Genomic DNA, 27,640 nt, shown 5'->3' with positions numbered 1-27,640 from the left:
AATCGAAACCTTTTTTTTCGCATTTAAGACATAAGATTTCATTTAAGATACATTATGACTACTAACATTCATGGTGTAGAGTGAAGTATGGATGCTCAACGCTAACTCGAATTGCTGTATTGTCTCCACTTACCTCGTATGATAAATTATAAATGGTATTCTTTTAACCGTGGAATATTCTGTGAAGAATATTCCACGGTTAAAAAAAGGCCACATTTTAAGAAAGACAGAGGTCTTCGGCAACTAGACACCTTAGCGAGAGACCTATAGATATATACAAGGTCCTGAAGGCAATTACTAAAACGAATGAAAGAGATATTACTTTCATGAGTAGAAGAGAGAAAAAAAACGGGGGTTAAAAATACAAAATTTTGGTGAATTAACAAAAAGGCTGGATCCGATCAAGTTTACTTTCGGGCAGCGTGTTTTAGTAGATAATTGGAATGAACTGCTTGTGGCAACGGTCGAGAAAGAGAATTTGGCAAAGTTCAAGGAGGAAGTAGACAGTCACTTTTTGGCGACCGGATGAGGGATATATCTATAAATTATGGAGAATTTCTTCTTTAGTTGATTTGTTTTTGGAAAATGCAGAAAGTTCGCTTCCTTGCATCATTTATCCATTACAATACTAACCTCAACACATCTGCGGTTTGCTCATTTATCTCTAATATTAAGGAAAATAAAAAACAGGTCGTTCACCATTACCAACTGTACACAAAACGCTAATAACCGAAAAAGAAACAGGATGAGCTTAGGGATATTTCCGTCCACCCCAAAACTCAGCTAGTAGAAAAGTTGATAAAAACGCAAAGACTATAAAAGTAGAAAATCATCCATAGCCAAGTTGTTTTCAAGATACAATAAGCAATACCATGACTCAATGTCAAAAAAAAAAAAAAAAAAAAAAAAAATGTATGGTTTTTGCATTACTTAAAATGAAAAATAAGATCTTCGTCCAGAGTGTTAGATTCAATATTTCTAACGTGGCTCATGTCACCTATAAATGTGCTATGAGGCATGATGTTCCAGTGGTCAATCAGCCAACCGTTGCCATTTCTGCAGATATAATCGCATACAAGTATGAATTATAAAATGGCAATACATTTTTGTGCATTTAGGAAATCACCGCCTTTACTCATTCAAAAGGGCAAATGGTCTATAATTATGCATTCGTAATAAACTACACCTTCAAATTATATGGATTTTGTCCAGTTGTTTCTAATATTTAGGACATTACACGATATTTTTATAAGGCCTGTACTTCACCCCCGATGCATTATCGATGCACCACCTCCTCCTACATATAACACCGAAAAATGTAGAAAGAACTTAATAACATATTTCTAGACGTTAATAATAGAGCACATAATATTCTTAAGTATCGTTTAGAAAGAGATTGAAATGTATAACAATGTAGGTGCTTTATTAACACTTGTAAATTTATAAAATCCATTAGCGAAGAGCGAGATAATTACCATCACATTAGGGTAGCGAATGTCACGTGTGACTTCTTTATGCTTTATTAACCTAGTATCGCTTATAATAACGCAGTATATCCCCTTTCAGTCGACAAGGATGAACAAGACTCCCATATATACAATGTGGATGACTTATTTCACAGCTATGAAAGAACGGCTCTCACCGCAGAACTATGTGAGACACGTTTTTGTTACAATAAGAATGGCAGTAAGTGGTTACCACCAGATATAACCACTGCAAGACTTCTTAGAGTGCACGGGAAGCAGCGCACCTTGCAAAAACAAACGATGTGTGACAGAAAGTCTATAAATCGATGCACCACCTCCAACAACAGAAAAGCTCTGCGGTCATTTTTAGTTCTTCTTAATTACTACTTTTCGTTGCAGAACATTCCTCCACCCGCCATTCCTGTGGCTTTTGGTGTGTGCGTTAATTTCATAGTTCGATCAATTTTTGGCGAACGAAAATGATGAAACTTTACCTAAACTTCTACAGAATAGTGTAGGAAAGGTTTTCTTTTAACCGCAGGTGATCTACAAAAACAGTTCATCGGCCGATAACAAATGACTTATAAGAATTTTAGATATGTTGAGCAAACGCTTTAAGGAACTAAGAGAACTGTCAACCTACTCATGACAAACAAGAGCATCTTTTTTAACCTTATATCACGATAATAAGCTTAGAACGTACACTTGGGTCAAGTGAGATCCTAATTTGGTTGTCAGCCGCAGGCGATGAAATTTAAATGACTTCAATCAGCAAAAATGGCTACCATAACCAGAGATTGTGTTCTTCATTGAAAGTGGAAAATAATTACAGGCTGTAATGGTAAGGACCAGTATTGTTTACTTTGTGATAATTGAATATCGATTTTAAGCTTTCAGCTCTTTTTTTTTTTTATATATTTCTGAAATTCTAAGGATAACTTTTATGAAACTTCTAAATATGAGATACACGATACTCTCAAAGGCCATCACACGACAGCAACTTTCAAGGTGTTGTGGTTTTTAGCACAAAGGCTGCTCAGGCCATATTGCGCCTATCGGTGATGTGGAAGTTACCCATTATGGCTGTTATGAACTATCAGAAACGATTATATCATTTTATCTGTTTAAGAAAGCAGAAAAACTGTGAGATTGAATATAGTTAGGGAAGGACACTACGTGGTCGGGGAGTATCTATTGGACGAGATTCGATGACCTGATTATCAAAGGACACATGGGAAGTTTACTTTTCCCAATTTGCTTTGGAAATTTTCGATTTTATTCCGTTTTCTGAAGTCAGTGTAATGTTTGAATTTTACAAATTAATGGGTAGTGGTCACTGTTGAGTGGATCGTCAAGAGCTGTCCACGCAATACTGGGAAAGAGGATCGGAGAGCAGATAGATCTATTGCAGAGACTGTTCCTGTTGGGAGATGGATGCAAGTTGTTGAGCCAGTATTTAGGATGGTTAAATTTTACTTGTCAATAATTATTTCGATGAGTTGTCCTCGTCCATATACAATGGGAGAACCTCAAAATGGATGCTGGCCATTGAACTCGCCCAGTAAACAGAAAGAGGTTGGCAACTGCAAAATAAGAATCTTCAAATTCACGAATGGTACAAGGATGACTGAGCGGTTTAAGTAGATCGAAACAAGTGCCAGAGTCACACCAATTGCTATATGCGTAGTAACAGCTTCAATAGAGGTTGGTAAAGGAATGCGTCTGCAAGGATTCATGAATCTATGAGAATGGCTACCTCACCGTGAGCATTATTTGTAACAGGTCTGTCTTGTCAGAAAAGAGTGTAATTTTTGTTTTAATCAAGGGAGATACTTGAGCCAACTGAATTATGATGCTTAATTATCTCGTAGATGTGATCAATATTGCTGCGAAAGCATCTTCAATTCCATTGGACGAAGTTGATGACAGTTTCGATTTAGACGAAGGAGCCGAGTCTGTCGGCTTTTTGAAAGTGTTTGAGGCAGCCAATTTTAATTTTATCTATTCATAGGAACATAGCTCTTGTGTCTATTTCATTCTCTGGAATGATCTCCAGAATGGTTTCGGTTTCACTACAAATTTTATTAGTATCCATAAGGAAGCAGCCGAATGGCTGTTTGCTAATGGGATCAGGAGTTGCATGGGCAGCAGCTGGTATCGTGACCGGTGTGTTTTTAGCTGTGCTTGAAATCTGTTGCTTTTAGGATTGAGGTACAGAAGAGAGCAAAGATAGCCCATTCAGAAACGGAGATGCTATGTGGAATTGATGTATCAGTCCAGACTGATACTGAATGGAAATTTTTTTTAGAGCCCTCAGAGCCCTAGATTTACGTCTAGGTATCTGTAGTTGTAATTGCTTTCGGTAACGATGTGAGGACACCTTAACTCCTTAACGATGTGAGGAACTCCACCAAATGAGGCGAGTTTGAGTAGAGAATCAGTGTTTGGAGTTGGCAGTTCGCCAGATTTCGGTCGTTGCACCATTTTCGGGGAACTAGCTACGCTCTCAAGCCATTTATATATGAGAAATGGCGATAAATTGCTTAATAGCTGGTTTTTTTTTAGCGAATGTAGAATGAGAAAATTGGGTATTCTATTCGGGTAGCATCCGGTCTCAGTCCATTTGGTTTGGATGAATCATTATCGGATTGATGTAAATCCATAGGATTTGGATTTGCAGTCTTTATCGGTGAAAAACTGTCACAGTTCATGTTTGCTCCTTTTGACCCTGGGGTTTGCTTTACCACTCAGGATTCCGGCCCCGCCACGGGGGGAGTAGTGCCACAATGTGACCAAGCGGCTGAGTTAGTATTGTTAGAAACAGATAGGTGGCTTTCCTTTCTGGGCCTTTGCCTGCTTCTTGTATTGCGAAAGAGCTACTCTAATTTATAAATAAAGAAAATTGTAGTTGAAACAAAACATAAAAAATATTCACTTAAAGGCACACAAATCGCTTGGCACCTGGGGCTACCTTTCAAGCGACTGGATGCCTATTCAAGATATCAACAACGTATGAAGCCTGTCTTTGGACAATGGTGAGCATAGTACATGTGGGAATTATTTCATCTAGCTTATGGTGATGAATTTCATCTAATAATTTCAACTAATTTCATCCAATTTGTGGTGACTATACTCCGAAAACTTTGTCCAAATATTCAGACTACACCTAAAAATTCGAGTTTGTTGAAATGGTTCAGAAAGAAACGAAGAACCCGCTTGGTAAGATATGCAAGGGACCACCCATGCGAGGTAAAACCTATGCGAAAATGTGAGTTACAGAGGTTGGCACCAGGCACCATATAGGGAACCTGATTGAAGTCTGAAAGGGGATAGTAAAATTAATGCAGGAAAATTTTTCAATGCTTTAAGTGATTAATTAATAACAGTGAAAATTGTTTTATTTTTGACAGCGAGTCGTCTCCTGGATTAAGTTATCTTCGTGCGTAACTGTGGCTGGCAGCTTTGGTAAATTCAAAGATCAGCTGAATAGTTAATTATAAGATCAAGGACGTATCAGGGTAGGAAAAAAAAAAAAGCGACTTTGGCAAGAGACCGCTAAACGCCCTTAAGAGGAAATACTTGGGAGATGTGATCGACGAAGCTTGGCAACTAAGCATCACCTGGTGGCTAGGCGGATGAAGGATTTCTCATTGAGGTGTACGACACTCTAGGGCGAATACCTATAACGAATGTTGAAAGCATCTCACCAGGGGGCGAAAGAAGAATCAAGTTAAACAAATATATAAATGAAATGAAGTGTGAATGGTCATGACATTTTTCCTGTGGTAGCGTGTTATAGATAACTGGAAGACATTGCGTACCTGCCAAAGTGTCCGAGGTAAAGAGTTTGGCAATATTCAAGGCTCAACTGGATGGGCACTTTGTAACACTGGAAATAGTATAAGCGATTGGGAATTTTTTCAAATGTTTAGCTTTTTATGGAGTGCAGAATAAATTCGCTTCCTTGCAACCTTTGGCCATTACGATAAAAACTATAAATATGGAGGATTATTATTTATCGCACTGTTCATTTCTGACGGGTATACCGAGATAACTATGGCGACAGAGCTCCTGGTGTCATCAGATATGAAGTATTTTGAGAGATAGAAGGCAGTTTCTTTGTGAGAGAGTAGTGATATTTGCGTAGCAGTATAGAATATATTAGTGTGGTGAGTAATGTGGGTTTTTCCTACAAGAGCGCCTTTATTTTGTAACATTAACTAGCACGCAAATATTTTTTGGAATGCCAAGATGCATTCAGTAATAAGTATCTTAGCAAGCTTGTACCAAATAAGACAACCATTCGTGAAACAGGAGAAAACAAACTAAAAAGAATAAAACAGGAGCAAGGTGGACTCTCTTTCAGCGTATACTGTCATGCTTTAAATTCTGAATTCAATTTTAATCAAGTCTGTTCATTTGCAATCAAGATTGCATTTTAATTGGATTTTTCGAAAAACTGGGTTTGCATTTTAATTGGATTTAATACACACTCGGATATCACCATTAAACTAAATACTGAGATATAAAAATCTCGCAAATTACATTTTCAATCGATTTACTTAGCACATTAATAATAAATGTGCTCGTGATTTTATTGACTCTCAAGAGATAGTCCAAGTGCTTTAAGAATGGAGTTGTTTCTGCTCCTATAAATGATCATTTACAGCGTTTATCCTTAAGTCTGCAATGTACTGATATAATATGGAATCAGCATTATTATATTTATCTTAGGAAGAATTAATCAAATCATAAACGCCTTTTGAAGTTTTCTCACGATATTAACCATAATCATCTATTTTCAATACATCTATTTTCAACAAGTCTGACTAAAAAACAATAGAAACTAAAATTTAATTGTAAATTCTTTTCTTTTTAAATTGGAAAATTTTTTAGGCAGACTGCTGGCTCATAAAATTAATTTTAAAATTTTATTTTCCAACACTGAAAAATATTATTTAATGGCGTGAATAATTTCCTTTGCCAAATAACCACAAATTTACCTCAACATAGATGAATTAACACGTTTTTAACTTAATATTGTCTGTCATTTATATTTATTTAGTTTTATACTTTAAAGTGTATTCATAAAAATAATACCTCGCATTTCATCGTACTTCAGACTATTTTTATGCTTTTACTGTTTGCTATAATTAATTATGTTTCTGGATATTTAATATTTTTTGTTAAGACAGACAAACGACAATCAAATTTTGTCCGTTTATTGGATCTTAGATTTTGTGATTTATTTAACGATTCGGCTTATATGACTGCGTATGTTAAATATTCTATGATTATTCATAAATTAGCATGCCATTCTGTGCTGTGATATACGTTAATGGATTCGATATTTTCTTCAGTGAAACACTGGATACCTCCTGCTGTCGACAACCGCACATCATTCGCTTCACTACGAATCGCCAGCAAAGAAACACACAAAGACGCATTTGTAGTATTCACCGCCAAGGCTTGGAAGTACAACAAGCAAGGAAACAGGTACAGAATAGAATTTTTTGTTTTTATTGCTTTAATTTTAAAACGATGACAGAACAGAGTTGGAAATGTAATGGGCCCCATTTAATCGCATTTTCTGCCATTTAAATCATATAAAACTCGCTGAAAAGATTGTAAACTCTAGTTCTTCCATTTTTATGGTGCTATAAATATGGTGAGATGAGAGTCGGGTCTGCATAAACTTCTGTATTGTTTCTATTGCCAACTACAGATGTGCTCGACGACTATCTTCAATTGCCTAAGCGATAGTTAACTGAATTTTCGTTCCATTTAAATCGTATAATATTCTCAATGATAGTAAACTCTAGTTCTTTCAACTTTTTATGGTCTTAATACTTTTCTGTGGCTCATTACTTTAAGAAATGAGTTTTTTTCTTCATAAGAAGATCGAACCACTCAAGAAAACTTATCTTTTGTCTGCAAGTATTTGCTAACTTTCCACATCATATTGACTACCAAAATCAAGTATCATTTGCTGAACTACTCATATCTAAATTTTCTTAAAATTATTGATTCTCTTCTAAAAAAGATGGAACAAACACTTGACAACTCGGCTAGCAACAAATACACCACAGCCCAATTTGCAGTGATATACAATATAACGATTATATGAAAAAAAAATGCCAATTTATTAAATATTTACTTGTTTGATTCAAAAATTATATTTATTCAACATTTAGAAAGATATTAGCTTCGTGATATTTCGCTTCAACAAGTTTCGTTTTAAAACCTTAAAGCAGATATCTTTTCTTTTTGTATCCTCATCCTCGCAGTAGCTTTTTGTCTACTACGAGTTAGAACCATTTGTTGATAGCTATGAAGGTTCGGATTCCCTTTAGGATTTTAGCGGATAGCTTTCAACAGAAAAGTGTTCAGTTTAACGTTAAATGATCGGTTGTATATCGTTGAAACACAATGAAACCTAGAGAAGCAGAAGCGAACTGGATGGGCATAATTTATATTCTGGGATAAGCCATAGCCTCTCTGGTATAGTCAAATTATCCACTCTAAGCTTTTCTCTTTTACTCTCCCTCTTCTTTTCGAAATAGCAGATCATTTTAAATCAAACATTGATGGTTCTGCAACCATTACACGCAAAAACCTCCCTGGGGTGATTCCTACAAACTTTGGGAAAGAGACTCAGCCTTATCCTAAATCTTGTGCTATGTTTTATTTCTTCTCAAACAAACCGCGCACATTAAATGAACAAAGCGGACCTTTTCCTACTAAAACCTTGGGAATGGTTATGTATTTTCAATGTATTTTATACACTGATTAACCACTTTATTAGACGAACTCATTCAGTGCGAGAATGAGTATCTTAGAAACTGCAACTGTGTTGGGGATTTCACGAACTGTATCGAGATTGATCCAACCAACGGCGATCCTGTGGTCGGAAACAGTTCGTTGATGGAAGAGGCCAAAGGAGGCTGAAAAGGTTTGTGTTGGATAACAGAAAGGCAACAGTCACTTTAACAGTCATCTAGTACAATACTGATAACCCAAAGAGGCCTTTCCGAACACACAACTCGTATCTTGTCACGGATTTGGTTTGGTAGCCGAGAATCGAATGGGGTTCCACTCCAGTAAATAAATAATGAAAATTACGGTTACCTGGAAGCTCGAGAGCACTATCTGGACAGTGCAAGATTGGAAAAACGTTACGTCTTATGAATCCCAGTTATTTCTGCTTTTTAACGTTAATGGGCGGACTAGAATATAGGAAAAACAGTAAGTAATCTACGTAATTGTTAACACTTGAAAAGATGGGTCGATGGACCCATCTTGCTAGGTATTAACAATGTTGGCTAGTGGCGACTGTGTAATATTGTGGAAACTGTTTTCGTGATGCACATTTGGCTAGTTGATATCAGTGGAACAAAATTTGGATGCCACAGGCCATCTAAAAGTTATTTCCGACAATGCGCATCCTTTCATGGCTAAGGAAGGGACGCGCTTTACCTTCTGCAAAGAGATTATGGTACATTATCCTGTCTTTCAACAGGATAATGCGTCATGTAACATGGCCAGAATTGCACAGAACTGATATTTCAGGAACTTGAGTGAATTCAGCCTATGGTGACCTTTCTAGTCATCATAGTTAAATCTAATTGTGTACCTGTGGGATGAGATAGAATGAATTCTTCGAAATAGATATCCGCATCCATCCAGTTTGCAAATTAGCTATCGACAGTAATTGAGTGATAATGAGCCAGCATTCTTATGGTACACTTTCGACAACTAGAGTCGATGTCACAACGAATCCAGTCTGTTCTGTGGGCTACAGTAGTCCTATCAGCCATTATAAAAGTGTACGCAATAAAGTGGTCGTTTAGTGCATGTAATCGTACTGAAATGTACGTGAGGATTGTAGAAATGTATTGGTAGGGATATTTATTTCTTATATCCTTATTAACATGTTACAGCATAATCTGATTTGACAATTATATAAAAAACATGATTCATTCTCCTTGTCTTATTTCCTAATTAACTCCTAACACTTACATATTCACTATACCTATTTTCTTTACTTCTGAATACAATACTGTTTCATATAGTAATAATCAAAATTCTACATTCGCCATTCAACTCATTGTTCTCACTACACTATTACAATATACTTGTAGACCAATCTTCACTATCCTAATTTCCCTCCTTGTTACTTAAAAATTCGGATAAACTAATTGTACACAAATCTTCATCAATTAAAACACTATATTCAGATTTGTTCATATAACTTAATTTTCTATCATTTAAAGCATATTTAGATTATTTCTTATACTCTTTACTTCCCTTCTAACACATTATACACTTTTAACTGTCTCAATGCCCCCCTTACACAATATTTCTATCATTTTTCCTTTCTAACATATATTAAAACGCCATATTCAGCTTCGCTCGTATACCTTATTTATTTATTATTTAAAACATTCAGAATCTAATCTTTAGACCCTTTTACTTCCCTTCTAACACAGCTATTTGTACACCAATTTCATCTATTACTCATTCCTTCATTTTCCTTGCATTATACCCTAATCCCTTTTTAACATAATAAACTCTGTTAGTGAATCTATCTCAGAGATAGTTTATCTTTCACTTTACTTTCTAGTGCTACCTCATTTCATTAATTACCCTACTATTTTACTAACAGTCCTTGTTAACTTAGAAAATACGTAACATATCGCTCATCTACTTCTATCTTCTTCTCCAGGAAAGTTTCTTCTCATCTTAGGCTCTTCTAGGGCTTTCCTTTTTGGTTTCCTTCATCTGCTTTCTCCTGAATCTGTTTCAGATAATTTTCCGGAACTCTTGGCTCAGATATCTGCACAACTTTGGAGGTACAGCTTGTGATTTCGTTGCTAGGAACGCCGATCACTGCCTTCCCTGCCAAAACAGGCTTTCTTTCTTGCACGTTTACCTCAAACTTTCGACGCACATGTTTCCCACTCTTCCAAAAAAAAAAAAAAAAAACACCATCTATTTCAGTCCGCAGTTATTCGCATCCTCTACGCTTCACTACCCCTTTCTCTCGCTACCACGAGATGTGAACTCCGATCACCAAAAACAATCTACTTCCATTTTAACCCACAACTCACGACTTTCAACTTTTTCTCCTTCGTTAGAACCTCCTCCCACAGGACTCTACCAATCTCGAGAATTCTCCTAACTTTCCCTCTTTTCTATTTGCTAAAAAAAATTACCATAACCTTTTTGTCCAGTGTGCAAACCAAGCCATTTTCCTGTTAATTTTCTTGTCTAGTTCTCAGGGCAGCACAAACCTCTCATGTCTGCCGATCGTCTCCAAGGATAGCCATTTTCGCGTTTTCACATTTGCGAAATGTTGTCAACTTACCAAAAAGTCCGCCACAGTAACTTGGTATTTTCCGACAACTGCAAGCTCGTTGGCACTTATATCCAGATGCCGCATTCATCAAACGCTCCATAATCATCCGCGTTTCACTGTCCCATTGTTCTGTTTCTAGTAAACCTTTCTCGCCCGTTCGTAAATGACTACTCCTTCCCTAGTACAGGCCGCTGCCTTTGTTTACTCACAGTTCACCCCTTTTCCACACATTTGCAATTACAGTACTTGTAAATTGCATTTACTTTCTCTTCCATTTGACTGCTATTCAATTTGCACATCTATAATCTCTTATTTCCAAATCCAGTATCCTTCCCATATATGCATCACTTAAATGTCTAAAATTCCTTTTCCATACCAAGGATTTACCATATCAAAGAATAATTTATTCCCAAATCACAAATTTCCCACAAACTAACTCTCCATATTGGTTAAATTCACATCTTACAATATATAGTTCTACGATCTTATGTCACACACTGTTACATTGTTCAAGATACACTTTCAGATGTGGAAATTTTTATACTAGTGATGCACACTTGAGCTACGTTTGTTTAGAATTTTCTCCTAGGCAATTAAGACCACGGAGTCTCAGTATATCGTGGCTATAGAGTATTTGTGTTGTCTGGTAGGTTTATATACTTTGGATAAAAAAACAAGTTCTAAGGAGTCAGAACTTACAACCTACTCCTGAGACCGACTAACTCGGCCACAAGAAATTTGGGCTCAAATTCATATCAAAATTAGGTGATAAATATGACACTTAAGCACATTGTGTTCTTATATTCACTACGTTACTGAGTAGAGTACAATCTACCATTTGATATGTTTATAAATGGAAATACGACCTATATTTTGTTGATTAATGATCATTATTTTCACTTTAGAAAAATTTGGAATTTGTGCACAAAATCATGTCAAGTAAGAATACTGTTTCTACTCTTTCCAGATATAAGATAGGATAATGGCTTATGCGACGAAGAAAAATAGCTTGAAGAAAGTTGAATTATCATCGCTTCTGAGAAGTACGGATGAGTTAGGCATGTTTTTGTTGATTTTGGACTTGGTCACCGTTAGAGTTTTAGTATTTAGATCAAATCCATTATTATCAAGTACGTCTACCCGATTTTATGGAACAAGGTTTTCTCTCTATTAATTTAATTTCTGTTCGAAAATGTGAAGAGAGGTAATTTGAGAGCAAGGATGCTATTAAGCTTGTTCCTTGGTCAATAAACAGTAATATTTCGTCGACTTGTATAAGTTATATATAGGGATAACGGGACTAGACAGCAAACAAACAAACAAATACACAATGTGAGGAATGAAGAATACAGTGAGTTATTTTAGTTTTTATGACGCATTGGCAATTAAGGCCATGATTCGCCAATCTAATATTTAGATATATTAAAAAACAAACACAACAGTAACGTACAAATAGGTTACTATCTCAAAATATAGAAATAAATTGAGATGAAAATAAAAACAGGTGTGGAAATAAAAATACACATGACTATAAAGATTTATACTTTTTAGAATTTGCAAAATTGGTACTGTCATAAAATCTGATTGAGTGTAAGTCAGATGGTTAAAAGCGTTAAAACATAAACGTCATGCATTTAAAAAATTAGGATACTCAATTTGACAGTTAAAATGGGGTCACAAAGCTCGAACATAGGAGAGTCATCAGCCCTCGGCAGAAAAGCGTGCGTCAGATGACTGGGTCCTATGCGGAGTCGAGCTAGAATAACTTCCTTTGTTACTGTTGCTGCGCAGACTAGCTGCAACTTGTTTGCAGCCTGCCCAGCCATGCCAAGATTTTTGCCATTGGGAAACCAGTTTCTTCCGTATGAAGAATGCAGTAAATAGCGCTAACCATCCTTGCTCTTTGGTGTTGGTGACTGTTTCCAGGGACTAAGTGGAAAAAGAATTAAAATTCATAAAATGTATTATATTAAATATATTGATTGAATTTCACTCTTGTCGAGTTTTGAGGCACAAAAGAGCGGTATGCATTTTTAAAAACAAACGCCAAAATAGATTAAAAAAAGAAAAGCGAAAAATACATTAGCTTAAAAGCCTTCTCTGGTTGAGAATGAACGTGAAGTGTCTTTAAAACCGGCTTCGTTGTATGCCCGCGCAATGTTCCAATCCCTATAATGCTCGGCAAGATAATAAACCTCTCCTAGTTGTTTATAGTTATTTACGAATATGACACCGCATTCTGCATTATCTTTTTGTAAAGCAGGAAACTTCGTTAATGCCTTTCATTTTACCACGTGTACACCACCTCTTGTACCACAAACACATATTCTTCGCTATTAGTGAAGTTAAAATGAAACCCGATAACTTTGCTCTAGCAAAGTTATCTTTGTTTAAAAAGTATCCAGTTTGTTTAATAATCTATTTTTTTTGTTTAAGGGAAAAATAAGGAACAAAAAGATTATACGGTATTTTTTCCTTTAATTATTAATACTTGAAATATTTACCTTATTAAATCATTAAGTTTTGTTAATAAGTATTTAAAATGAAAGATTTTTTTATATTTAGAAAGATTTGTAGTTGGAAATAATGTGAAATACGATTGCTGCTAAATTAAAGTTGTCAAATTATTATTTTAAAATGGCGCTGGAACTTGTTTCTTGTTATCCGTATCGTGTATTTGTAGGTGTGTGCGTTCCCATGCCAATATAAATGTTGCGCGAACTGAAAAAAACAGAATAACTCAAGTGGGGAACTTTCTCCTTACATCTGGGATCGGTAACTACAGTTCGATTGAAAAGAACTTTAGAAATTCCATCAGCTTTCGAATCGCGTCAAAAATTGGCGTATTATTTACTGCGTTCTTGCTTTCTGAGATTTTGTCATTTGCTCGTTCACTTTATTCTTCAGTTATTCCAGACCTCTTGAAACTTGTGGCAGAGGACCACAGATTGTCAATAAAGTTGCCAATCTTATTCGATATAAAGATATCGTCTTTACAGTGTTGAATTATAATGCACTGTGGATATAAGGTGGCAGAAAATATGGTAATCTCGCTATTTAATGACTGATAAAAACAAATTCTTTCGTATAATTGAACGAGCACCTTTGCTCATCGCACCTTTGTTCGCCTAACGTATCCTGTCACCTACATACCCAGATTCATAACGACCTTTTTCTGCCTGGAAGCTCACGGGGATATAAAGAAAGGGAACAGCACAACCCCAACACATTCCTGATAAGAGGTCAAGACTTATGAATTGATATAAATTTAACCAATGTGGCTCATTCTTATTAAAATAAAGCACGACCTCAGATTGGGGACAGATTCTTGTAGGAAATATGTTCAAAAACTGAGATATATGCTTAAAAGAGTTCTCATCATCCTCAATTTCAAATATTGTAGGTTAATGACCAAAACTCAAGACCTGTAGTTGGTTTAAATCATCTTTTCCATCTACTTTACTATTTATTTTTATTTTTTTTCTAGAACATCCAGGAAATTTCTAGAGCATCTAGGAATGCTATACAACATTCGATAATGTAGGAAGTTTCTAGAACTTTCGACGGAGTTCTCTAGAAACATTGTGAGCCTTCTAGAAACTTCTCTACTGGTGTATATATACTAGAGGGTTTTGCACCAAACAAACATTTTCGTATTTAAAAATGTGTATGCGTTTCAGAGAACGATGGTGAACAAGTATTTTCGTGAATTAGTGTTTGTAAACAAGTGTTGTGTGCATAAATGTAAATTGTAAACTGTGTTTAAATTAGAGATAATTTTTAAAAAAATTGCACAATTTCTTAATTGTGTTCTTATGTGCGCGTACCTCAACCGTACATGAAATATGTCGCATTCTTGCTGAAATAAGCCTGATAGCCTTTGCTGCATTTGCAGAAAATTGGTATTAAAATCGCAGCTGAAGCCACTGGACAAACCTGCGAGAAAATCTGTGAACTCTATTTTGAATCTAAGGTTGGAGAGGAAGATAAAAGATGTGAAAGATTTCCTGTTGCTCATGTTCAAGGATATTAACAGGCTGAATTAGAGATAGTCATAAATCGATGTCTTTGGCTGTTGCGATGATATGCCAAGAACCTCGAGACCACACAAACGATTGTTAATTTTGCATGACCAATTCTGGTTTATCTGGGAAATCGAAGCATAAAGTTGAGTATGCCAACATACCTTGGTCTACACACCACTTTCCTATTAACAGGACATGGTCCCATCAATCAAAAACTAACATTTCTGGGCATTACTGCAAATCCTTACTGCCACTGCAGCCAAATATAAGACTGGCATCATCTAATCTACATCTGCACTCCCTACGAGGACCTTTGTATCACAGATATACACGACGACTTTCCACTAGATACAGCGCACCTTTTCATAACAGACCAACAGTACTTCCAAGCTTTTACCAACTTCGCTCATTAGCTTTTTCACCTGCAGAAGTAGCCACACTCCTCCTGACCGTGACTAATTGCTTCCTCTGTACCTTTCTCCCAACCTGAGGATCAAACTGGGCATCCTCACCTAAACTTTGCCAACTGAACCTGGATTTGACTTAAACCGGTCACGACTCTACTGTTATCTCTAACTACTAACAGTGTATCGAAGTATTTCCCCAGAATAACCTTCATACCGGGATTGACCTTCTACTTCCACCTACGTCGACTGCTAACCCTGGAACATCCTTGTAGGATCCTTTGCAAACTCAGCCACATGGCTGGGTAGGATTTTATCTGGCCACACTAACCCAGGTATATTCTGGGTAGGATATTGCTAACCCAGTCCTCGGATTGGTTAGGATCCAGTGGTTTAAGACTAATCCAATGTCGACAAGCGACCACAATCAGCACCTTCGCTGGATGACATTTCTTCCCTCTCCCTGATACCCCTCTTTTGCATGGTGGAGCAAATGTTCCACTGATAATTAGGGGGATGCCTTTTTCTTTTTGTCCAAGAAGCTCAGGCGACCCTGGGCTTGATGGGAATAATGGATAGCCTGGCTTTCCTCCTAGCGGTGTGTACGGACAACGTGGGGTTCCATTCGGGGCTCTGCAGCCAAAAACCAGAACAGAACTACAGAACCCAACATAATACTACTCACAATACTTTTTTTTCTGGCTTTTACAGAGTAATGTATACTTCACAAGAGTACTTATGGAGCAGTTGTGGGAAACCAACAGTGGCGCCCCCTCCCCAAACACTATGTGCATTCCCAACATACCTTCTATTCTAAGGCCGGTTCCTCCCGATGATACAATGCCAGTGCCAAAGCCACCAGATATTTTTGGACTTGACTGATTCGGGATCTGAAAAGGAATCTGCAGAAGATGAAGAACCCAGATGAGTACAGATCCAGACTTTAACACTTGATGCTGCAAAAACGCATCTAATCACCACGCAGAATTGAACAATTTTGTCAGAGATTTGGATCTCTTCAAAACCAAGGCTCAATTACTAGGATCATGGCTTCAGCAGTGGAATCTTTTTGCAATAGGGTGTCAGTGTCTTTTTTATAGGAATACGCAATCTAAAATAACGCCCTATTACTCCACGGATGATATTTCGGTTTAGTGTAACAATGCTCAGGAATTAATGAAAGAGATATCTAGAGCACGTCCCCAGCAGGGAGGATTATATTGATTCATTCAAGGTCAGTTTGAAAGTAATTTTACTCCATAATGAAAATAACTATCCATCTATAGATGGATGGTACCTACACTGCAAGAACCTACACGTTCTTTTGCAAAAAAAATGCTATCAAGAATACAAATGGAACATTTGTGCCGACTTAAAAGTGGTAACTTTTCTAACTGGGTTGCAAGGTGGATACAATAAATACTGCTGCTTTTTTTTTACGCGAGCGAAGGATTGCCACTAGAGGATAAAAAAAAAATGAGCAGAGCATTCAGAAACTACAACAGGCCAGAAAAATGTAGCACATCCTCCTTTGGTAGATTAATCAAAAATCTATTTACCTCTGTCGCACATCAAGTTAGGATTGATAAAAATATTTGTGAAAGCGATGGACAAAAAAGAGGATTTTTCTCTTGGAGGCAAAAGTTTCCTCGAATCAGTGAATCCAAGATAACAGATGGAATTTTGTGGGTTCCCAAATCAAACGGCTATTCCAAGATGAAGAATTCACTGAAAAATAAAATGCTACAGAAAAATAAACCTGGGTGGCATTCGAAAACATCTGCCAGAACTTTTCAGGCAATGAGAAATCACAAAATTACTGTGAAATTGTGGATGGGCTAATTTTGGCGTACAGAGAGTTGGTATGCAACACGTCATTCAAGCTTCATTTCCTACTTTCCCATTTAGACTTTCTTCCTGAAAACTTGGGGGAGCGGTCTGCGATGAAAACAGCGAAATGTTAATGCAGTTGTCATATTTGAATTCAGCAACGTAAAATCTACTAGAATCACACTGAATTTTAATAGGGAGAGAAAAAAATTTTTCTGATCAAGCTCATTTTAGTTCTCTAACTGCATTACTAGATAAGGAAATGTCTCGGGAGATTAAATGAAACCGCTTGACACTCACTCACTCTGGAAATGATGTGGAAGCGAGCTTGAAGAAGTTAATGAAACCAGGCATTCAGCGAGCATTGAGACAGGCAATGAGTGAAGAGAACGTCTCTGAAACATCTCTAGCGGAAATTATCGACGACTCTTGATTACTGAATTAATAATTGATGACTTGCCGAGTGTGGACTTCTGCTGTTCTAAATCTGTTCTTTGAGGATATCCAAACATTTAAATAATTTTAAAATCGTTTGATACCTTTTTATAATGATATCGTTTAATTCTAGTATTTGTGAAAGAACGAGTTGGTTTTATCTACTCAAATCTCAACATAATCTTTCTTCTCACCGTGTATATTTGCCCTTAAGAGTGTAATAATTAATGTGAGAAAGACTTTACTGTATATCTTAAAACTATATAATCAGTTTTATATCTTTTGTATTATCTCTTAACAAATTCATATATATTTTGCGTCTAAATCGAATTGGGTTCCTTTAGTAACAAGAACAAATTGATAGTAATCGATATCAAAGTATTCTTTGCTAAATATGTGGCTACCACTTTTATTCCTTTCCAACAACACAATTTCTACCCAATTCCTAGTGGACTAAAAACGAAAGCTGGGTGAATACTAAAGTTGGAAGAGAATGCTTTTAAGATAAACGGTAATCGCATAAAATGCGACACAATTTGCAATTCAACAAAGTTTTATTAAAAACAAATAAAGAATTTAATTACGACTGATACAGAATGTCCTGGAAACTTTTACGTTGCTCTTGTGAAGAATCGCAGTCGCTCTTTTTACTGTTTGACGGAAGTCAAACAAGAATGTGTTAATCAATGGTTATTTGTGTTAATCAATGTGTTATCACAATGATTAACATTGTGATAACACATTGATTAAAATTAAAATTTGAATGTGTTAATCAAATCATTATTTGGTACAAATCCGATGAGCTGTTAAATATTTCCTGGGCTTTGCAGAAATAATATGGATACAAGGAATTTTCCAAAATAGGTATTCTTCAAGAGAAAAGCCCATTTTGCGCGTAGCATTAATAAATATCAACATCAGCCGTTTTCAATCCAATGCAGGATGAAAGCTTCTTCAGCAACTTTCCAGTTCCTTCTGTTTTGATCAATGGTCATCTGTTTACGGCCCAAAATTCTTGAATTTCATATGTCCATTTCCGTTGTTTTTTTTGTCTTCCAGGTTTTCTTTAGAACCATCTTGGGTACCATCCTATTATTTTCTTACATCTGTCATGTGTCCGAGCTGTGTCGTGCCCAAGTTCATTTCAGTTCTTTAGTTTTGATAAGCATGTCCTTTACTTCAGTTCTCTCTTCTTATGAAACACTAATTCCTAATATAATTCACTCCATTCTTCGCTGTGTAGTTTTCGGCTCATCTTCTTTCTATTGGCGAGTTTACAAGTTTTACTTCCATAAGTCATGGTGGGGATTATACACTGGTTCATTATTGTACGTTTCAGACAGATTGGGATATTGCTCCTCAGTATGTGACTATAATTCCTGAATGCCATCCATCCTTGATTTCTCTTTCTTGACTTCCAGCCATTTATCATTATTGCAGCTTATGACTGGTCCAAGATAAGTACATGAATCCAACTTTTTAATTTTTGCTCTTTCAATGATTATATCCCTTCCTGTGGTATACTTGTTCCTCACTACTTTTGTTTTAACCATATTCATCTTTAATCCGAAATCCTTACTAGCTCTGCATAATACGACCAGTACAACCTGAAAGCTTCAAGGGCAGCGGTAAACAACTTTGGAGATATGTCTCCTTGTCCAACTCCTTTCTCAATTTTAAATTTGCTACTCCATTAACTGTGATATTACGTGGTGATCCATAGTTGCGAATCCTATCCTAAAGCCAGCTTTCTCTTTCGGTTGATTCTCACCATATATTCTTTCTTGCTGTTGTTGTATTTGGCTTTTTGGCACAAGGGCCTCTTCGGCCATATTGTGCCTGTTCGATATTTGCATATCACAAATTTCTCATGTTATTGTGATCATAGGCTATTATAAAGATTTATCTGTTTCAAATAAGTAAACAGTTCCTCCAAATTTGCGTCATTACCAAGAATCTGCAATACGGTTATCGGTTCCTTCAAGTGGGATAGGGAGGTAACGCTTGATTTTCTGGTAGTTTGGTTTGGTTTGGATTTTATTGGCGCATTAGCAACTAAGGCTATAATGCCCCCTTTCTGGTAGTTTAAAGTTGGGGATATTCAATGAGAATATGATTTATTATTAATTGCGACTGGCAAAAGAAACACTGAGGAGGGTTCTCTCCCATAAGAAATACAGATGAGTTGGATGTGAATGACCGATGCCTAGCCTCGCTTCTTGTCGACTGCTTTTCCTGATACTAGATGTCCACAGTTTTGGCTCTTTTTTATATGCAGCAGTTTATTATTTATTTGAGCTTTCCAGAGCTCAGACCATTGTTTCCTACATGATGTTTCAACGATGGATTTGTAGTCTGTGTAGGGCACTTTTTGTTGCCTGGGAGCCTGAGTCAGGGTGTTTAGCGGCGGCGTCCGCTTGTTCATTATCTGGAATGCCTACATGACCAGGTATCCAGCAGAAGGTAACCTTCTGGTTGGCTTTTTGACAGTAAAATAACTTAGATCGTATCTCTTTAACAATCGGATGAGAGGGCGACATGGTAGATTGAATGGCAGTGATTGCGCTTAAGGAGTCTGTGTATATCAGAGATTGCTTTATACAGCTGTTGTGTATTCTATCTAGAGCTAGTTTTATTGCAAATAATTCTTCAGTATAGATACTGCATTCCGTAGGAAGAGACGCAGCAACTGAGAAGGTGGACACACATCGAGAAGAGTTTCTATTAGTTTACCTCTTTTGTCGATTGTTGGAGATCCCCACAGCGAATGATGAGCATTGAAGTCTCCGAGCAAGTAGAAAGGAGGTAGTAGCTGGTCTATTAGATTTTCTAGATGTTCTGAGGGGAATGAGGAATTTGGAGGAATATATATAGATGCTATTGTAATAGTCATGCCAATTTCTGCGCGCATTGCCACTACCTCAAAAGGAGTCTGAAGAGCAACAGGTTTAGATGGAATATTATTTCTAACAAGAACCGCCACGCCTCCACGGGCCAGCGAGTCGATACTCCTGTCTCTTCTGAACATGGTATAATTTTAATGGTAGGACACACTTGTGGATTTAAATAGGTTTCTTGTTGTTTTTTGGTTGTAGCTTGTTTATACCTCTATTTTTACTTTGTTTTTCTTATGAAAGAAAGGACGTGGTCGTGTCCATCTCATCAGTTGCGTGAAGTTCTAAAATTCCATCATCTGAATTATTCTGCCGATCAATATCCATTTCCGTTGAAATCCGTGGATGCACCATTGGGGTTTCTGTAGCTTTTGGTTTCATTGTTGAAGACGCATCGGCTGGAATGGAGATTGGAGTATTGCTGGCTTGTTCAGTTGTTTGTTGTGAAGGATACTGTTTGGGAGAAGTGAGTATGGATCGTGCTCAATTCGCGATAGATGTATTAGGAGGAACTGTAACATCTGTTTGGATACTTACTGATTGGACCTGTTTAGCAGCTGTGCCATACGTACGCTTTGGCTCCATGTTGATTATTTCACTTCTCGCCTCTGAATAAGTGACTTTGTTCTCCACTTTATATTTCTGTATTTTTCCCTTGCTTCCATATTTCGCATATTTTGGAAAAAGCTGGGTGATTACCTTTACAATTTGGGCAATGAGGAGTGGTAGCATTGCACTCGGATTGGTTGTGCTCCTTTGATCCGCAGTTAGGACATATCGCCTCACCTCTACATGCAGTCTGAGAGTGTCCATATTTTTGGCATTTATAGCATCCGATTGGGTTTGGGATGTAGGGTCGGACACGGCAATGGAGATAGACTGCTTTGACAGACGTTGGTAAGATGGGAGAGCTAAAAGTGAGGATTATTCTCCTTGTTGGAACGAGAGTACCATCTTTACCAGTCATGATTCTCCTGGCTTGGATGACTCTTTGTTCTCGTAGCTCTTTGACTATTTCCTCCTCTGATACGGTTAATAAGTCTCATTCTGCAATTACTCCCTTAGAGGAATTTAGGGTAGCATGGGTTAAGTGACTTTTATTGTATGTCGGCCGAAAGTTGTCAGATTTAATAACTTTGCAGAATGCTGGGATTTCATGGTCTCTACCAGAAGATCCCCAGACTGGAGTCGCCTTACTGATTTTAGTGAACCTGCGACAGCCTCTATGCATTTTTGCACAAGGAATGGGGACAATTTACTCAAAGGCTGGTCTGATGTAGAGTGCAGTATGAGGAATGCTGGTATCTCCTCTTGAGGATTTGTTTTTAACCTCTTGGGTTAGGAAAAGTCATCATCGGTGTGTTTTGTCGCTAGTTTTAAGCTCGGAGGCTCTAAAGGTGGAAACGTATTATTATCCATCTTTGCTTCTTTCAGCCCTGGGAGAGTGGATTTCTTCTCCCAGGTTACCGGTCCCGCCACGGGGAGGCAGGAGAAATGCCTCTAGTGTGACCAAGCGATATAAAAGTTAGTATATTAGTTAAATGGAAAAAAAGAAAGGTGATTTGCCTTTCTGAAACTTAGTTACAGATCGTAAGACTAAGTTTACTATTATTTAATGAAAACGTAAGAAAACTGCAGCTTCGAGAAAAACGCTCTAGAAATCACTGAGAATCGCTTGATCACTATAACGCTTTGCACCCGGGCCTATTCTTTCTAATCTGTTAGTAATGACCCTTGTGAACAACTTGTAGATGTGGGGCAACAAGCTAATTGGTCTATAATTTCCAATTTATCTCCTTTAATGTCCTCTCTGAGTCTCTTTCTAATGGCTTTGCTTTACTCAGTATATTCAATTTTGTCCTTGTCGGTGTTCATCTTGCTCTTCATTTGTCGTTTTTGGTTCATCATGACAAGTGTTTCTCGACTATTTTTTTCTTCTTTGAATTATTTTTACCTATAGGCTTCTTGGGCTTTATCACTTTCAGAAAGTTTTATTCCTTGTCGATATCTTGGTCCTGAAAGGCCTGCAAACTCAAGCTTTTTCCTAAGTTCCATTGCATACTGTTTTTTCTCCTTTCCTGTTATCCCAAAGATATTATTTACCCCAGTCAGTTTTTTTCTTTCTTTTATCCATATCAAGTGGGTATCTTACCATTCTGTGATCACTTCCAACATTTGCCTTGTTCGGGATGGTAACATCGTTCACAATATATTTTCTGCTAGTAAGGATGAAGGTCAATTTCATTAGTTGTTAATCCATTTGGGTTCTTCTATGTCCACTTTCTGTTCACGCTTTTTTTTTTTTAAGAAAAAAAAGTGTTCTTACTGACATTCCTCGATATTCGTCAAATTCCATAAGTCATTTCATTTCTTTCACCAATTTCAAAATTCCCTATAATTTCCATTTCTGTGCTGTGAAGCTAAATTAAAAGCTAAGGTTGGAAATTCCAACCTTAGCTTTGAATTTCCCCGTAATGTTGTAGTGAGTTTCTTGCTCATCTAGAAGTCGCAATTTCGGTGTACATTTCTTCAACCCCTTCATCATCCTAGCTCACCGTTGGTGCAGATATCGTTATAACCTTTAGTGTGTACTTCTTAGAAATCTCGAATAGCAGTCTTGACATACATTGTGATGTACTTTTTAATTTCAAAATGCTGTTTTTAATATCTTTATGGACCAGAAAGCCAACTCCACCTCGACTGTTTTCATTTGTGTACAACAGATTTCCACGTGATAAACTTGTAACTGATGCATTTCTTCTACTTGTTTCAGCCAAGCCGATGATATTCCAATTCACATTTTCTAATTCCTTTTCCACTCTGATATCCTATCTTCACCGACGAGCGATCTTACATTGTAACAAGCCAAGTTCAGTTTCCGTGTGTGCCAGCGTGGTCGTACCCAGAGATTCTTGGCACTCTCTGCTCCTCTCGCTACCGCAAGAGGCAGAGTGAAAGCCGCTGGGGACTGAGGGCCATTTGTTTCGTAGTGTTGTCATATTTAATAAACTGTTGGAGGGTTTGGTCTTTTCCTCTTCAGGCTGACCAGGCGTCTTGAAGAGAACCACTCAACACGTTCGCTGCCACCAAAGTGGCGTAACAGGGCTTACCGAAGAGAAGTTATACATGAGTGGATTTTAGGGAGGCAGGCCAACCGGATTTCTCACAAATCTTCTAAAACAGAAAGATGTTGGTTCCATCAGTGTCTTAGACCGAGTGTCTGATAACACACAATGTCTGTTTCCCTCTAAGCCCCAATAAATAAATATTATACCGATTTTCCAATACTAAATATAACTCGCTCCATATCCAATGATATCGTGTGCTCTGTTTTCCATTTTTATCTCAACGCGCTACGTTGACCAATGGATTGTGTGATAAATGAATTACTCTTGAATTTTGTGAAAATAAAATTCCTTATTACTGACATTTATTTTTTTTTTTTAAAGAATACTTCTCTTTTCTTTCGATAACTTCATTTCTGTTGAAAGGTAGACGAGTTAAAATTCGTGTGGTCAAAATAGCTTTCTTTAATTTCTTCTCAATTTCAAGTGAGCGGCACTGTGTACAGTCCAGCAAACTATTCGATTAACAGCGCGAGCATCATAACAACAGGAATAGTTGGAGTGACATCACGACCCACAAAGTTACATTCAAAAGTTTATACGAGGATTTACCACATACCGTTATCGGCTGTGGAATTTAGATAATCACGGGTCAAGACGTTTCGTCCAGTGACAAATTCCGCTTAATGTGATATGGAAGCTGCAGCTAGACCAGTGATAATTTTTGAGTTTACAGGAATCTCGATTTTTGAGGCTGAGATTCATTATTCCATAAAAGGCATTACTATAACATTTGAGATGTTCTTTCAGTGCATGGTGCGCAAGTAAAACGAAATGGAATAAAAAATTAAACACTTTAGAGCGCGTAGGGCAAAGCATCTTTAATTTCTTTTAGACAGGTCGTAGATGATTCTAATTCTTAAGCGCTTCGTGGTTCTTAAAGTGTAACTCAATTAGTTATGCTTAAATAAACGTATCAGTACTTAATCATTTCTATTTTGTATTATTTTAACATATATATGTATTTATATTTTAATTTCTTTTGTTTGATGCAGGTAATAAAAATGCTGATTCTGGTGATCATGTTGTTCCTGGTCTGCTGGGGACCCCGTCTCATAATGAACGTTGCAATCAAATATGGCCTGAATAGCTACACCTATTCGGCCTATACTGCTCGTATATCATTCTACTTACTTTCCTTCATCCATTCTGCCCTCAATCCTTTCGTCTATGGCTTCATGTCGTCCAATTTCAGAAGGATGATGCTACAGTCTTGTTCGGAAGATGTGGTGAATGTTATAACTTGCGGACGTTCCACGCGCTCACAGACGAGAAGGCAGTTTTCGGACTCATACGAATTCAGCACTTGTGCCACGAGTGTTCGTCGCTCTCGAGTAGTTAATTCTGTGGAAACGGACGACAAACGGTATCGAAAGAATGAGAGCGAGTGGACACCAGTTTAGATGGAAAATGGGCCAAAATCATTCGTGTTGTATCTATGTTTGTGAACAATAAAAGTCGTTATTTAAATACTGGTAATTTATTGATGATCCTGGTAAGAAAGAAAAAAAGTAAAATGATTTGATTACTGTTCCTGGATCAAGCTGTATTTGAAGGTATTTGAGTCTGTGTTTGAATTTTGTTTTTCAAAAATGCAATATACAAAGATAAAAAGAAAAATCAATTTCTTTAGTCAGTAAGTACATTACAAAAATAATTGTTTATTTGATTGTAAATGCTCAAAATTTGTTACTTTCATACTGCAAAAGTAAAATTCAAGTGGAAACCCAATAAATATCAGGAATGTTTTTAGTGTCTGATGAGATGAATTCGAGATCATTGACCAATTGTTGAGAGTATTGTAATTTTGTATTCAAACGCTTTACTGGTTTTATTAATGAATTTTTAAACGATGCTTTATTTTTGAATTGAAATTAAGAATTTTGCTATCTTGTATAGGCTCATAAAAACTGGGTCTGCGTACAGGCCTAACTTTTTTTAAATTTTCAGTCTAATTTTGGAAAAAAAACAGGGATAAAAAGCCTAAACTAGTATATTCCATTCCCTATTATGCAAGAAACAGTCCATATTTTGTAATGACCAGTCAAAAAATAATCATAGAACTACCAGAATTTCTAAAACTTGAGAACAAAAATCAGTCTTTGTAGATATCTTCATCACAGTTCTGCAACTGCATACAGCCCTCTGCTTCTGCATAACCTTTAACAAGAATGTTGTATTTTATTTCGTGTTACAACAGTTCATTCAAAGCTTTTCAAATATGCACGAATAAACAGACGAATCAACTGAAAAACAAAAAAATATTACAGGCACAATATACTGCAGGTGGAGGTGGTTCGGCTGTGGAGGAACTGTAACGTGAAAATATTGTTTTGCTTATCCTACCATACCATTAAAAAATTCATATCTTTTTACAAATGGCTTTGCGAAACCGACTATTTCTTGGATTTTTCAAAAGAGTGAATTAATTTTAATAAATCAAATTTATTTGATAGTAAAATATTTAGGAAGGATGCCGATAAATATTTTAAGGATATCGTTTGTGTTTCAGGATTCCCTGATTAAACATTCTCATCCAAACTCTTCCAGTCATTCTTTCTAAGGTAATTAAGGATTAGGCCATCCTAATCCTCACAAGTGCCTAATAGAAAGCGTTCTCTATATTCAGAGAACACCAACATCAATCAACTCAGTGAATTTGTGGTCTATGAAGAAATCCTCAATTATAGATGAGATCGATTTCAGAAATTGTGGCAATTCATGGATTCTAGTATTGAAGGAATGCATTTAGGTTATCCTTGCTAAACGTAGCCTGTAACAGCTAAGTATGTGACTGCTACTTGAGCGTATTCTCAAATGCGATAAACACGTTTTGTAACTGATATGAGAATAGTGACAGCAGTTCGAACAAAGGGGACTTTCAGCACAACACTGTGTTGTAAACAGGAAGTAGATCAAATAGATATTGATTAATATTCTGTCGTAAATTGTCTGACCTTTATCGCATATTCATGTTCATCTATGTAATATGGTATTACTTACCGATTCGTATGGCAGCAAAGATGCTGATAGTAAATATGTTTTTAGTAAAATGTATTTACGAAAGATTACCAACTGAGTTAGTGGCTTGATTTCGAAACCTTGTTGGGAAGTTCCTTCAATTGAAGGAAGAGTATTTTGGTAGTCCACAGAAACTTGTTCAAATAGTTCCACATGGATTTCAATTGATTTTCACCTTTGTTCCAATTTAAAGTTGTTAGCGCGAATTTCACCTCTAGGTCTAGAATGGGCAGTAACTCGCATTTTATGACGAATAGCTTTTCATTGAGTTAAGTAATCTGATAAGCTGAAGATCGTACTTTTCTGACGCTTGTCAAAAGTGAAGAACTCTGGTTAAATCCATGTGTGGACTTGGGAGAGAGGGGGGATTGAAATGAATAGTTAGATGCGCGAGTCATGGCCAGAACCGAGGAAACTGAAAAAGTTATCCATTCATTTTTATGGATACATGAGCCTACTTGGTCTTTTCTCGAGCAGTTAACCAGTAATACTAATTGTGTTGCTTCTGGCAGTGTGGAAAATATTTGTTTTTGAATTTCGCGACGGAATAAACTTATGGGTTTTTCACTTGGCAGAGTTAGTTGGACGAAAATTGTTTCATTTTCCTCAGCAAAGTCGTGTGTGTATTTTACTGCGCAAAGCAACCAAAAAATACATTGAGTTTATAAACGTTATGCTGACGCATCATGACGTTAGTTGTTTCAGCAATAATTCAGAAAACAACAAGAGAAACCCGCAACCTGACCTTTTTCTGAAGTTACTGAGATTGCTTTTATTTCTGCTTGTGACATGCATAGATCTTCAGAATGCTTTTCAAGGTGGGTTCACGGAATCCCAGTGGAATCAATGTAGCCTGAGTCGCTATCAGCCTTAAAAGATAATGGTCTTTGAGATATTGTAGAAGAACCTTGAAGTGCGTAATAGCTTGGTGGCCTTGTATAAGGTCATATGCCCTATGAGCAAATGGGACAGCTGGATGGCAACTGCACTTTTACCCTAATATTGTTCCTCTCAGCATAGAGTTTTATGAACGGTATGCTGACGCATCATGACGCTAGTTGTTTCAGCAATGTACATAGTGA

General features: G+C 36.8%; 1 protein-coding gene across 1 annotated transcript in view; it reads left to right on the top strand.

Annotated features, from left to right (window-relative positions):
- The window catches only part of LOC150076484 (allatostatin-A receptor-like), a 41,461-nt gene extending 16,521 nt beyond the window's left edge, over positions 1 to 24,940 (top strand). The window contains exons 4-5 of the mRNA XM_090387369.1: positions 6,827 to 6,962; positions 24,533 to 24,940. Coding sequence (XP_090243495.1) covers positions 6,827 to 6,962; positions 24,533 to 24,940 — 544 coding nt within the window. The remainder of the gene's footprint in view (positions 1 to 6,826; positions 6,963 to 24,532) is intronic.
- Positions 24,941 to 27,640: the final 2,700 nt, after the last annotated feature.

The sequence above is a fragment of the Mastigoproctus giganteus genome, chromosome 13, assembly GCF_048544385.1.
Source record: "Mastigoproctus giganteus isolate SK-2022 chromosome 13, ASM4854438v1, whole genome shotgun sequence".
NCBI classification, from domain to species: domain Eukaryota; kingdom Metazoa; phylum Arthropoda; class Arachnida; order Uropygi; family Thelyphonidae; genus Mastigoproctus; species Mastigoproctus giganteus.
The sequence above is the reverse complement of the archived record's forward strand: the minus strand, read 5'-3'. Positions and strand labels throughout refer to the sequence as shown.